The 15,162-nt window shown below is 36.9% G+C and overlaps 1 protein-coding gene across 5 annotated transcripts in view; it reads right to left on the bottom strand.

Moving 5' to 3' along the window:
• ERCC8 (ERCC excision repair 8, CSA ubiquitin ligase complex subunit) overlaps window positions 1-15,162 on the bottom strand; it is a 65,699-nt gene that overhangs the window by 7,395 nt on the left and 43,142 nt on the right. For all 5 annotated transcript variants that reach the window (XM_047754996.1, XM_047755140.1, XM_047755061.1 and 2 more), the window contains 2 exons: window positions 14,287-14,411; window positions 8,771-8,968 (listed from right to left, as the gene is read on the bottom strand). In XM_047754996.1, the coding sequence (XP_047610952.1) occupies window positions 8,771-8,968; window positions 14,287-14,411 (323 nt within the window). The remainder of the gene's footprint in view (window positions 1-8,770; window positions 8,969-14,286; window positions 14,412-15,162) is intronic.

Raw genomic sequence — 15,162 nt, 5'->3', positions numbered from 1 at the left:
CTTGTTGTGGGGGAAGGACATTGGAAGCAAAGCTCTTGGGAATATTCAGCAGCCTTGCCTTTCTCTGGAGATGGCCATTTAGGGAAAATCTGGACCTACCCATCAGTCAGTGCTGAGAGGCCCCAGGGCAAACACAGCACTGCCCAGCAGTAAACAGGCTGCCTAGAGACACCCCAGGCACACAGCCACTTCTAATCTCACCCAGAGACAAAGCCCCACCCACCAGAGGGATAGGAATCAGCTCCACCTACCAGTGGGCAGGCATCAGTCCCTCCCAGCAGGAAGCCTACAGCAAGCCCCCATACCAACTTCAGCCACAAGGGGGACAGACACCAGAAGTAAGAGAGGCTACAACTCTATTATCTGTAAAAAGGTCACCTACACCAAAAACCTATAAAAATGAAAAGACAGAGAACTATAACTCAGATGAGGAAGAAAGAAAAAAACCTCAGAAAATCAGCTAAGTGATCAGGAGATTCTCAGCCTCCAGGAAAAAGATTTTAGACTGTTGATGCTGAAGATGATGCAAGACATTGGAAATAAACTGGAGGCAAAGATGGATAACTTACAGGAAACACTGACCAAAGAGATACAAGATATAAAACTTAGACAAGAAGAGATGCAAAATACAATAACTGAAATAAAAAATTCACTAGAAGCAGCTAACAGCAGAATACAGGAGGCAGAAGAACGAATAAGCAAGGTGGAGGACAGATTAGTGGAAATTACAGATGTGGAACAGAAAAGAGAAAAAAGATTGAAAACAAATGAAGAGAGTCTCAGAGAACTCTGGGACAATGTTAAACACACCAACATACGAATTGTAGGGGTGCCAGAAGGAGAAGAGAGAGAGAAGGGGACAGAAAAAATATTCCAAGAGATAATGGGCGAAAACTTCCCTAACATGGGAAAGGAAGCACTCACTCAAATCCAGGAAGCACAATGAGTACCATATAAAATAAACCCAAGGAGGAATACACCGAGACACATAGTAATCAAACTAACCAAAATTAAAGCTAGAGAGAAAATATTGAAAGCAGGTAGGGAAAAGAAATAACATACAAGGGAACCCCAAAAAGGTTATAGGCAGATGTTTCAGCAGAAACTCTGCAGGCCAGAAGGGAGTGGCATGATATACTTAATGTGATGAAAGGAAAAAAACTCCAACCAAGATTGCTTTACCCAGCAAGGCTCTCATTCAGATTTGAAGGAGAAATCAAAAGCTTCACAGATAAGCAAAAGCTAAGAAAATTCAGCAACATGAAACCAGCCTTACAACAAATACTAAAGGAACTTCTCTAGGCAGAAAAGAAAAGACAGCAACAGGAAACAAAAATACCGCAAATGACAAGGCTCACCAGTAAAGGTATATATACAGTACAGATCTGAACTCATCCATGCACAATTATGCCACCAAAATCAGAAATCACGAGAAGAGGTGGGTAAAAATGCAGGACACTGGAGATGAACTTGAATTAGGAGAGCAACAACTTAAAAAAATCTCATATATATAGAGACTCTTACATCAAAACCTCAGAATAACTATAAACCAAATATCTACAATTGATACACTAATAAGAAAAATCAACTCAAATATAGCACTAAAGATAGTCATCAACCCACAAGAGGAGAGAACAAGAGAAGGGAAGAAAAAAGAGCAACAAAAACAAATCCAAAGCAATGAATAAAATGGCGATAAGAACATACATATCAATAATTACCTTAAATGTTAATGGAATAAATGCCCCAACCAAAAGACATGGACAGGCTGAATGGATACAAAACCAAGATCCACATACATGCTGTCTTCAAGATACGCATTTCTCTTCTAGGGACACATACAAATTGAAAGTGAGAGGATGGAAGCAAATATTTCATGCAAGCGGGGATCAAAAGAAAGCTGGAGTAACAATACTCATATCAGACAAAATAGACTTGAAAATGAAGAATATTTTAAGAATATTTTAAGGAAGGTCACTACATAATGATCAAAGGATCACTTCAAGAAGAAGACATAACAATTTTAAATATCCATGCAACCAACATAGGTTCACCACAATATATAAGGCAACTGCTAACAACCTTAAAAGGACAAATCGACAATAACACAATCATAGTGAAGGACTTTAACACCCATTACAGCAATGGACAGATCATCCAAACAGAAAAATCAATAAGGAAACACAGGCCCTGAATGAAGCATGAGACCAGATGTACTTAATAGATATTCATATGACAGTCCATCCAAAAGCAACAGAATACACATTCTTCTCAAGTGCACATGGAACATTCCCTAAGATTGATCACATCCTGGGGTACAAATTCAACCTCAGTAACTTTCAGAAAATTGAAATCATATCAAGCATCTTTTCTGACCACAATGCTATATGACTGGAAATCAACAACAAGAAAAAAACTGCAAAAAACACAAACACATGGAGATTCAACAACATACTACTAAACAACCAATGGATCACTGAAGGAATCAAAGAGGAAATTTAAAAATACCTAAACACAAAGGACAACAAAGATATGACACTCCAAAACCTATGGGATGGAGCAAAAGCCATTCTAAGAGGAACGTTTATAGCAAAACAAGCCTGCCTCAGGAAACAAGAAAAAGCTCAAATAAACAAGATAACTTTACATCTAAAGCAGCTCGAGAGAGAAGAACAGACAAGACCTAAAGTTAGTAGAAGGAAAGAAATCATAAAGATCAGAGCAGAAATCAATGAAATAGAAATGAACATAACCATAGGAAAGATCAACAAAATGAAAATCTGGTTCTTTGAAAAGATCAACAAAATTGATAACCCTTAACCAGAGTTATCAAGAAAAAAAGAGAGGACTCAAATCAATAAAATGAGAAATGAAAAAGGAGAAGTAACGATGGACATCACAGAAATAAAGGATTATAAGAGACTACTATATGCAACTATACACTAATGAAATGGAAAACCTAGAAGAAATGGGAAAATTCTTAGAAAAGTGCAATTTTTCAAGACTAAACCAAGATGAAGTAGAAAAGATGAATGGACCCATCACAAGAACTGAAATTGAAACTGTGATTTAAAACTTCCAACAAACAAAAGTCCAGGACCAGATGGCTTCACAGGTGAATTCTACCAAACATTCAGAGAAGAGCTAACACCTCTCCTTCGGAAACTATTTCAAAAAATTGCAGAGGAAGGGATACTCCTAAACTCATTCTATGAGGCCACCATCACCCTGATACCAAAACCAGACAAAGATACCACCAAAAAAGAAAACTACAGGCCTATTTCACTGATGAACATCAATGCAAAAATCCTCAACGAAATACTAGCAAACCATACCCAACAAGACATTCAAAAGACTGTACATCATGATCAAGTAGGATTTATCCCAGGGATGCATGGGTTCTTCAATATCCACAAATCCATCAGTGTGATACACCACATGAACAAAATGAAGAATAAAAACCATATGATCCTCTCAAAAGACACGGAAAAAGCCTTTGACAAAATCCAACACCCATTTCTGATGAAAACCCTTCAGAAAGTGGGCATAGTGGGAACCTACCTCAACATAATAAAGCCCATAGATGACAAACCCACAGCTAACAGCATTCTCAATGGTGAAAAGCTGAAAGAATTCCCGCTGAGATCAGGAACACAACAAGGATGTCTGCTCTCACCACTACTATTCAACATAGTTTTGGAACCCCTAGCCACAGCAATCAGAGAAATATAAGAAGTAAAAGGAATCCAAATTGGAAAGGAAGAAGTAAAACTATCATTATTGGCAGATGACATGATACGATACCTAGAGAACCCTAAAAATTCTACCAGAAAACTGTTAGAGCTCATCCATGAATTTGGCAAAGTGTCATGATACAAAATGAATACACAGAAATCAACGGCATTTCTATACACTAGCAATGAAAGAGCAGAAAGACAAATTAGGGAAGCAATCCCGTTTACCATTGCATCCAAAAGAATAAAATACCTAGGAGTAAACCTACCTAAAGACACAAAAGACCTGTACTCTGAAAACTATAAGACACTGATGAAAGAAATCAAAGATGACACAAATAGACGGAAAGACATACCATGCTCCTGGACTGGAAGAGTCAATATTATCAAAATGACGGAGTTCCCATCATGGCGCAGTGGTTAACGAATCCGACTAGGAACCATGAGGTTGCGGGTTCGGTCCCTGCCCTTGCTCAGTGGGTTAACGATCCGGCGTTGCCGTGAGCTGTGGTGTAGGTTGCAGACGCGGCTCGGATCCCGAGTTGCTGTGGCTCTGGCGTAGGCCAGTGGCTACAGCTCCGATTCAACCCCTAGCCTGGGAACCTCCATATGCCTCGGGAGCGGCCCAAGAAATAGCAACAACAACAACAACAACAACAACAAAAAGACAAAAGACAAAAAAAATATTATCAAAATGACTATACTACCCAAGGCAATCTACAGATTCAACGCAATCCTATCAAATTACCAAGGACATTTTTCACAGAACTTGAACAAAATATTTTAAAGTGTGTTTGGAAGCAAAAAAGACCCAGAAGAACCAAAACCATCCTGAGAAAGAAAAGTGGAGCTGGAGGAATCAGGCTCCTGGACTTCAGACTATACTACAAAGCAACAGTCATCAAAATTATATGGTACTGGCACAAAGACAGAAATACAGATCAGTGGAACAGGATAGAAAGCCCAGAATTCAATCCATGCATCTATAGCCAACTCATCTATGACAAAGGAGGCAAGGATATACAATGGAGAAAAGACAGCCTGTTCAATGAGTGGTGCTGGGAAACCTGGACAGTCACATGGAAAAGAATGAAATTAGAACACTCCCTAACACCACACACAAAAATAAACTCCAAATGGATTAAAGACTAGGTATAAGACCAGATACTATAAAACTCTTAGAGGAAAACATAGGCCAAACACTCTCTCACATAAACGACAGCAACATCTTCTTGGATCCACCTCTTAGAGTATTGACAATAAAAACAAAAATAAGCAAAGGGGACATAATCAAGTTTCTGCACAGCAATGGAAACCCTAAACAAAATGAAAAGACAACCCACAGAATGGGAGAAGATACTTGCAAAGACATCAACTGACAAGGGATTAATCTCCAAAATTTACAAACACCTTCTGCAGCTCCATACCAAAAAAACAAACAACCCCATCAAAAAAATGGGCAGAAGATCTAAACAGATAGTTCTCCAAAGAAGATATATGGATGGCCACAAAACACATGAAAAGATGTTTAACATCACTCATCATTAGAGAAATGCAAATCAAAACCACTATGAGGTACCACCTTATACCAGCCATAATAGCCATCATCAAAAATTCTACAAACAAGAAGTGCTGGAGAGGGTGTGGAGAAAAAGGAACCCTGTTACACTGTTGGTGGGATTGTAAATGGGAGCAAACACTGTGGGAAACAGTATGGCGATTCCTCAGAAAACTAAAAATAGAACTACCATTTGATCCAGCAATCCCACTCCTGGGCATCTATCCAGAGAAAACCATGACTCCAAAGACACATGTACTCCAATGTTCACTGCAGCACTCTTTTCAATGGCCAAGACATGGAAACAATCTAAATGTCCATTGACAGAGGAGTGGATCAAGAAGATGTGGTACATATATACAATGGAATATTACTCAGCCATTAAAACGAATGAAATACCGGCATTTTTAGCAACATGGATGGACCTAGAAATTATCATGCTAAGTGAAGTCAGTCAGACAATGAGACACCAACATCAAATGCTTTCACTGACATGTGGAATCTCAAAAAAGGACAGACTGAACTTCTTTGCAGAACAGATGCTCACTCACAGACTTTGAAAAACTTATGGTTTCTAAGGAAGACAGTTCAGGGCGTTGGGGGATGCACTCGGGTTGTGGGATGGAAATCCTATAAAATTGGATTGTAATGAACATTGTACAACTATAAATGTAATAAATTCACTGAGCAGTAATAAAATAGTATTAGGATATGTTAGAGTTCACTAATACATTAAAATTCACAAAAATAATCACAGTAGTTTTTATCATAGTATCCATTTATTTCAAATGTCAGAGTAGTCACAATGAAAAAAATGGTAGAAATAAGAGTTTGTCCTTTTTTTAATAACTGAGCTTTTTTTTTTTTTTTGTCTTTTTGTCTTTTGAGGGCCACACCCATGGCATACGGAGGTTCCCAGGCTATTAGGTCGAATTGGAACTAGTTTTGGAACCCCTAGACCAGCTAACACCACAGCCAGCCACAACAATGCAGGATCGGAACTGCGTCTGCAACCTACACCACAGCTCATGGAAATGCCGGATCCTTAACTCACTGAGCAAGGCTAGGGATCGAACCTGCAACCTCATGGTTCCTAGTTGGATTCGTTAATCACTGAGCCACGACGGGAACTCCATACCTGAGTTTTAATAAAGGCTTCAGTAAGGAAATCATATGAGTTTCTAGATAAAATAGGCCAAAAGTTCAAAGAAAGTTTTATTTAGCTCATAGTTGCCTGACTGGCTGCAACTGAAGAGCATTAAGACTCATATGCTATGCCTGCTGAGAAGTTTATTTTATAAGGGGAAGCTTGGGCCGATGCACAGCCTATCAATGTCTTTATGGATATGCTATCTGGATATGCTGAACAATGTTCATTCTCCTCCCCATAAAACTTAGGAAATATGTTATACTGGCTGGTATTGAAAATATTCTCATGGGGCAGTGAAAGAGAGACTTTCACGTACAGAGGGCAAAAGTGGTATAATCTTTTCAGAGAATGAAATTTCAATGTGTCCAAGTTTCTATATGCATTTCTAAGTCATGCCAAAGACACATGAAAATCAGGGATATTATCAATATTATATTCATAATAATAAAACCAGGAATAATTGTCTAAAAACTACTGTCCAGGGTAATTACATATATATATACATATACATATATATATATATATAGTTGTTTTGTTTTGTTGTTGCATTAATATGTTATACAATCATTAAATTTAATTTGAAGAACATTTGATGACATTGGAAAATATTCATATTGTCATAAGAAAAGAGTAGGATATAAATCAAATATTCATAGAGTGAAGGGAAACAACAGGTTGTAAAATACTAGGACAATTTTCAAAAAAAGCTACTAAGTGAAGAGAAAGGGCTAAAAAGAAAAACCAGCAAAATATTAAGTAGTTATGAAACTCTGACTAAATTTTTATTTTTTCTCACAAAGATATGTTTACAGAAATATTTCTAAGAGTATTTCCCTGCTCTACTCTAATAGATATTTCTCCAAAGACCTAGAGAATATTATGCTTAGTGAAATAAGACAAAGACAATATCACTGATATGGGGACTCTAAAAAATATTGAATCACTATGCTGTATACCTGAAACAAACATATTGTTAACTATACTTCAATTTTTATTTTATTTTTTATATTTTATTTCATTTATAAAAAATTTATTTTATTTTTTAGGGCCACACCTGCAGCATATGGAAATTCCCAGGCTAGGGTTTGAATTGGAGCTGCAGCTGCTGGCTTAAACCACAGTGATAGCAATGCAGGATCCAAGCCTTGTCTGTAACCTATACCAGAGCTCATGGCCAACACAGGATCCTTAACCCACTGAGGATCGAACTGACATCTTCACGGACACTAGTCAGGTTCATCACTGATGAGCCACAATGGGAACTTCTATACTTTGATTTTTAAAAATAAAGGGATTTGAATTGAATCTTGACATTTTTGAGATTAACGTAGCGGTTCAGTTGGGAAATGAGACTGAAAAAAAAAAACCAAAAACAATCTTAAAGTTTACAGAAAAGTTGCAAGTGGAGCATGAAGAATTTTTTTTCCCCTTGAAACAAGAGTATAAGTTGCCAACATGAAGTTCTATCACTCTTGAAGAGTTCAGTAGTATGTATTTCCTGTGAACAAGGACTTTTTCTACATAAATATAATGCAATCAATGAAATCAGATGATTCACACTGATATATCACTATCAGATAATTTTTATTTTAATTTTGGATCCTTAACCCACTGTGCCATAAGGGAACTCCCTAGCTAATTTTTAGATCCCACTGAAGTTTCACCAATTGTTCCAAATAACATACTTTATAGCAAAAGGGTCTAGTTCAAAATCACATGCTGTACTCAGCTGTCATGTCTCTTTATGTTCCTTCAACCTAGAATAGTTTTTCAGTCTCTCCTTGGCTTCACTGACACTGACATTTGAAGACACACACCAGTTATTTTGTAGAATGTCACTTGAATTTTGTCTCGTTTCATTACCATTAAACTTAGGTGATGCATCTTTGCAAGGAATATCACCCTTTGATAATTTTTTTTTCTTTTGGTCTTCTCAGGGCCTCACCTGCAGCACATAGAGGTTCCCAGGCCAGGGGTCCAATCGGAGCTACAGCTGTCAGCCTACACCACAGCCACAGCAATGCCTGATCCAAGCAGAGTCTGCGGCCTATACCACAGCATAGGGCAACACCAGATCCATATTCAAAAGAAAGAATTTATCCCAGTCAAAGGTGCATAGTATTATGTTGATTCATTGAGACATCCTATGCCACCTATAAAATCTATCCTCTATTATCCTCTATTTAATATACTCTAGCTCAAAACTGGATAAAAAGCTTAATTCCAGCTTAACTCCTTAGAGTGAAATTGTAATTTACTCTTTTATATACAACTAATATGGCAAGTTAGCTACCCAACATTTTAAAATCCCTTAAGTATCATTCTTACCTGGAAATTAGACTGAAATACACAGCAGTCAACACTTTTATAATGTCCCTTAAGCATAGTTATCTGTTCTCCTGAGTAAATTGTATAAACAGCAATGGTGCTACCATATGGTACAAAAACAAATTCTGTACTGCAGCCACAGGAGACAGTGAATTTCAATCCTTTTCTACTGTCATTATGAACTTTTCCATAGTTCACCTGCAGGATGTTAAAATATAAAGTTATTCACTTAAATTTGAATTAAAAAGACAAAAAAAAAAGACAACAAAGACAGGAAAAAAATTTACTTAAAATATTATAATATACTATAGAAACAGCCCCAATAAAGTCTACAGAAAATGATTAACATCCTAATAGAAACAACGGCCAATAACATATATGTACATTTCATATGAGGGAAATATAAATAGTAAAAAGACCCACAAAAACAAATGGTCACATTTCAATCTTGATTGAAATAAAAATGCAAATTAAGGCAACTCTGAAGAAGCATTTTGGACCATTTAGTAAAAATTTTAAGAAACTGTTAAGATACTCAATACCAGTACAAGTGAGGTAAACATGTAGGTGCACTGTACTTTGGTCATTTCTTCTCAAAGGCAAAATGCTTTATTATGCAAAAAATGTATTGAAATTGAATTAGTATTCAATTAGTATGTATTGTACAGTTCAGTGATATTAAGTATATTCACAATGTTGCGTAACCATTACCACCATGTATTTTTTATCTTGCAAAACGGAAGCTCTGTACTCATTAAACAACAATGATATTCCTACTCCTTGACCTAGTAACTACTCCTGGGAATTTATCTTAGGGAAATAATTAAGCAGCAAAAAGGTATGTGCCCAGAGGAATTCAATGCAGCATTATCTCGAATGGCAAAGTAACTGAAATAGATGTAAATTACTAACACATATTAACTCTAGAGTTTATATGGCAATTAAAAATTGAAGTATGAAAATTATGCTGAAAATAGGGATAAAAGCTAAGTATAAAATAGCAAAGAACATAGTGTGTATATTATTTTTACTTTATTTTTTGCCTTTTTGCCTTTTCTAGGGCTGCTTCCCGCTGCATATGGAGGATCCCAGGCTAGGGGTCTAATCAGAGTGGTAGCCATGGTCTATGCCAGAGCCACAGCAACGCAGGATCCGAGACCCGGCTGCAACCTACACTACAGCTCACAGCAATGCTGGATCCTTAACCCCCGAGTGAGGCCAAGAATCAAACCTGCAACCTCATGGTTCCTAGTCAGATTCGTTAACCACTGCGCCATGACGGGAACTCCAGAGTGTGTATATTATAATCACAGCTTTTTTTGGGAGGCGGCGAACCCATGGCATATGAAGTTCTCAAGCCAGGGGTCAAATCAGAGCTGTAGCTGCAAGCCTACACTGCAGCTCATGGCAACTCTGGATCCTTAACCCACTGAGCAAGGCCAGGGATTGAACCTGTATCCTCAAGGGTATTAGTTGGGCTCGTTACTGGTGAGCCAGAACTGGCACTCCCTATAATTGAAGCTTTATATAAATAATTATGTATTTGAGATAAAAAAAATTCTGCACCTATATGTCAAAGATACAAGCCCAACAAGATCAGCATTACCTATGCAGTCAGAAACAGAATTCCAGGCCCCATCCCAATCAATCTACTGAACTAGAATCTTTATTTTAAAAAGTTCCCTCAATGGTCTGCAGGTTCATCAAAGTCTGAGAAGCTTTGTGCTAAAGAAACTGACAGGTTTACTTCCTGTGGATAATTTAGATAAGCAACTTAGGGTAAGTGTAAAATCAGAATCTAATCCTTTGGGAATTATGAGCATGTAGACCACCAATATCTCCCTTCGCTGTCAGTTATACTGGAGTTTAGACAAGCAGTTGAGTGATTTGCCTTTTACCTTTTTCTAAAGATTGGGCGGGAGTGTGTGTGTGTGTGTAAACTCTGCTTACCCACCTTTGAGGTTAACGTGTGACAGAAATGAGCACAGGTATTCAGCTACCTCACTGCAGCAGTGGTACAGTGAAATGTGAAAAAATGAAACTTAAAGTCAGTAGATTTGGGTTTTTGAAACCCACTCCATGTCCTCATTTTTTTTTTTTTTTTTGCCTCTTAGGAGTGATGAATGATTTAACCTGTGAGTTTCATTCTTCTAGTCTGTTAAAAGGAAGTAACATAACACATTTACCAGAGTTATTGTGAAAAATCAAATGAAAAAATGAAATAATGCATTAGATAATATCTAGGATATAAAATAATTCAATAAGTGCCTAGTTTTATTAATATATATATGTATTTAAAAGTATAACATTTCCAGGAGTTCCTGTTGTGGTGCAATGGAAACAAATCCGACTAGTATCTACAAGGATTTGGGTTCAATCCCCGGCCTCGCTCAGTGGGTTAAGGATCTGGCGTTGCCATGATCTGTGGTGTATGTAGCTTGCAGACGGAGCTCGGATCTCGTGTCACTGTGCCTGTGATGTAGGCCGGTGGCTACAGCTCCGATTAGACCCCCAGCCTGGGAACCTCCATATGCTGTTGGTGTGGCCCTAAAAAGACAAATATATTTTATATATATGTGTGTATATATATATACATATATATACACACACACACACACACATATAAAATCCATTCTAAACACACTATTCAAAATATGGGGTTACTAGCAAAAATCCATAGAATCCATATGAGTATCACCTTCAAGAAGGAGAGAAAAATGAAATAAAATCACAGTAACTATTTATACATATACTCAGCACCATTTATATCTATCACATTCATCTTTGATGCGCATGCCAGCCTACTTTTCCAAAATGATCCTGTTACTTCTCCACTCAAAAGCCTCGAGTGGATTTCCACCTTACTCAGAAAAAGCCAAAGCCCTTAGGAAGGCCTATAAGCCTGTAAGATCTGGAAACTGTGCATTTTTTTGGGCCACGTCCATGGCATGTGGAAGTTCCTGTGCCAGGGACTGAACCCTTGCCACAGCAGTGGCCTCGAGCTGCTACAGTGACAACACTGGATCCTTAACCTGCTGAGCCACAAGGAACTCCTAAGCCTGTAAGGTCTGGTGTCCTGTTCCTTCTGTTCCTCATCTGTTATTCTCGTCTGTGCCTACTCTAGTCCAGTATAAAGGCCACATAGATGCTCCTTGGGTATCCCAAGCTTGCTCCTCCCCTGGATTTTTGTACTTCCTTCCTTCCCTCCTTCCTCTGTCCGGAATACTCTCCCTCCCAGATGCTGGATGGCTCACTCATTCATTTCCTTTAGGTCAAATGTCATCTTCTGAGTGAGACCTAGTCTGATTACCCTATGTAAAACATCAACTCCAACTTCCCAGTACTTTCTGTGCTTCTTTCCTTGCTTTGTTTTTCTTCATAGTGCTTACTGTACCTAATGTATATTTTATCTGTTCATCCATCCACCCATTTACTGACTGACTGATGGGTATCTTTCTTTCTCTCCTTGGAATCTAAGTTCCACAAGATTTCTGTTTTTTTACTGCTGTAGAGAACTGCCAGGCAAATAGGAAGTACTCGAAAAATATTAAACAAATGATTAAAATGAGAAAAGGAAGGTGTGATGCAATTAGGGACATGGTACAATATTATAAATGGAAGAATTATAATATTATAAATTAAAATTTGCAATGCCTGACTTTTTAGCCTAAGACAAGATAGAGAAGCATTTCATAAAGAACAAGAGGGATTAGCAAACTCCATAAAGTAATCCAGCACAAAAAATTCTGATATCAAAGTTAGTTTTTAATAATACAAATGATACCTAGAGTATTTAAGAGAGAATTACCCAGAAAGGATGATTAAAGAAAGGAATACGATTAATATTAATATGAACCTGAAGGTAGTAAATAGATGCTTTAAGGAGTCTGGGTATAATCAGCAATATAGTAAGAGTGGAATCTACAGTTAAAGTCTGCTGTTTTCTACCAACGTAAAATCAGGCAAGTTACTTGATTTTATGTCGTATTTTCCGTATATGTAAAATGGGTATTATAATAGTAACTAACTTCATAGTGTTGATTTGATGATTAAATAAGACCATATATATTCTGGCACATATATTAAATGTTAGTTTTTACTAGCATAGTAAGTAGCATATAAGCTCTCAATAAATATTAGCTGTTAGCATTATTACCAAATTATAAACTTTTGGTAGCTTACTGTCAAAGTTACTAAATGACAGGTACATCTGGTAAGGACCATAACATAAAATTTTTAAAAAGTACTAAAAATTAAATACCACATACGAATCTAGTACTTTCTACAGAAAGGATGTGGAGAAAACAGAATCTTCCTACACCGTCAGTGGGAATGTCAATTGGTGCAGCCACTATGGAAAACAATATGGAGTTTCTGTAAAAAGCTCCCTTAAAAATAGAGTTATCATATGATTCAGCAATCCTCATCCTGGGCATATATCCAGAAAAGATGAAAACTCTTAATTTGAAAAGACACGTGCACCTCAATGTTCACTGTGGCACTATTTATAACCACCAAGACATGGTAGCAACCTAAGTGTCCATCAACAGATTAATGGATAAAAAAGATGTGGTGTGTACACACACACAAACACAAACACAAAGGGATATTACTCAGCCATAAAAAAGAATGAAATAATGTCATTTGAAGCAATATAGGGGCCCAGAGATTATTATACTAAGTGAAATAAATCAGATTAAGATAAATATTGTATGATATCACTTACATGTGGAATCCAAAAAATAGTACAAATGAACTTATTTACAAAGCAGAAACATACTCACAGACACAGAAAACAAACTTACGGTTACCAAAGGGGAAGGGAGGGGAAGAGAGATAAATAAGGAGTATGGGATTAACAGAAACATACTACCATATACAGAAAAATAAACAACAAGGATTTACTGTGTAGTACAGGGAACTATATTCTATATAAGAACCTATAATGGAAAAAGATAAAAAAATTAAAACTATATATACAAACACATATGTATAACCAAATCACTTTGCTGTATACCTGAAACTAACATGATATTGTAAATGAACTATACTTCAATTAATTAAAAGAAAACAATCTAGCACTTTTAGAACACATTCATTGCAGTATTAAAGTACCATATGTTTTTGTACTATAACATTCATTTTGGATTTGGTTTACATGTCAGATACAGAATAAAATTTGACTATTTAACTTTATAGCTTTAATTTATATCAGTTGTTCTCAATCTTTTATTCTTCTCCAACATACATAAGATATGGCACACTCCCATTATGCTGAGTGGCTCAGTAGAGCAGTGATTCTCCACTAATCAGGGAGAATGTGGTATGGGTAAGGTGGGGTGGGTTGTCCTGAGTTGAGAATTACTAGTTAACATAATGGAGAAATACTATAAAAAGAGAGCTATGATTCAAATGGAAACACAAAATTAAATCTACAGAAAAACATCAAGTGTTATGTTACAGATTCATTTCTTTAACGTATATCCAAAAGGTCTGAGGTACTTAAAATCTCTTACTAGTGTGTTTTCTCCATTGGAACTATTCCAGAGCCTCATTCGATTATCTGTACCAACAGTGAGGAGGTGAAGCCCATCACTTGTAAAACATAAGCCATTAACCTTCCCATTATGAGCAGTGTTTGCTGCAATGAAAAACACAATTCAGTTTATCTGTTCTTATAAATTCAGTACACATTAATGCTTGATGACATACTTATTTAAACATATTAAAGGACAATTACATGAATTATTTAAAACATAAATTATTTTTATATTTAAATTTAATGATTCCTTTGGATTATTTCAATATGATAAACCACATAGATTAGAACAATAAAGGAGTTCCCATCATAGTGAAGCAGAAACGAATCCACCTAGGAATCATGAGGTTGTGGGTTCGATCCCTGGCCTTGCTAAGTGGGTCTAGGATCTGGTGTTGCCGTGAGCTGTGATGTAAGTCGAAGATGCAGCTCAGATCTGGCATTGCTGTGGCTCTGGCATAGGCCAGAGGCTACAGCTCCGATTAGACCTCTAGCCTGGGAACCTCCACATGCCCCGGGGCAGCCCTAAAATGACAAAAAGATGAAGAAGAAAAAAAAAAAAAGAACCATAAAAAGAGAGGAAAACCAAAAGGAAAAAATACTGCCAAATACAATTTTTCTTCAGATAGTAAGCTGTGCTAATAAATTCAATTAAATGTATAAACCTAACACTAAAATTTTAAATTTAAATGTACTTTAAACTTCTTCTATACTATTTCCATTTTTAATCTAAAAACCACTCCATAGACTATTAAAAATAAATAAAACTACTACTTCAGAGTTCCCTGGCTAGTGGTTAAGAACCAGGTGTCACTGCTGTAGCTTGGGTTCAGTCCTGGCACAGGAACTTCCA

The sequence above is a fragment of the Phacochoerus africanus genome, chromosome 1 (assembly GCF_016906955.1).
Source record: "Phacochoerus africanus isolate WHEZ1 chromosome 1, ROS_Pafr_v1, whole genome shotgun sequence".
Lineage (NCBI taxonomy): Eukaryota > Metazoa > Chordata > Mammalia > Artiodactyla > Suidae > Phacochoerus > Phacochoerus africanus.
Note: the sequence above shows the minus strand (reverse complement) of the source record. Positions and strands in the feature narration are given on the sequence as shown.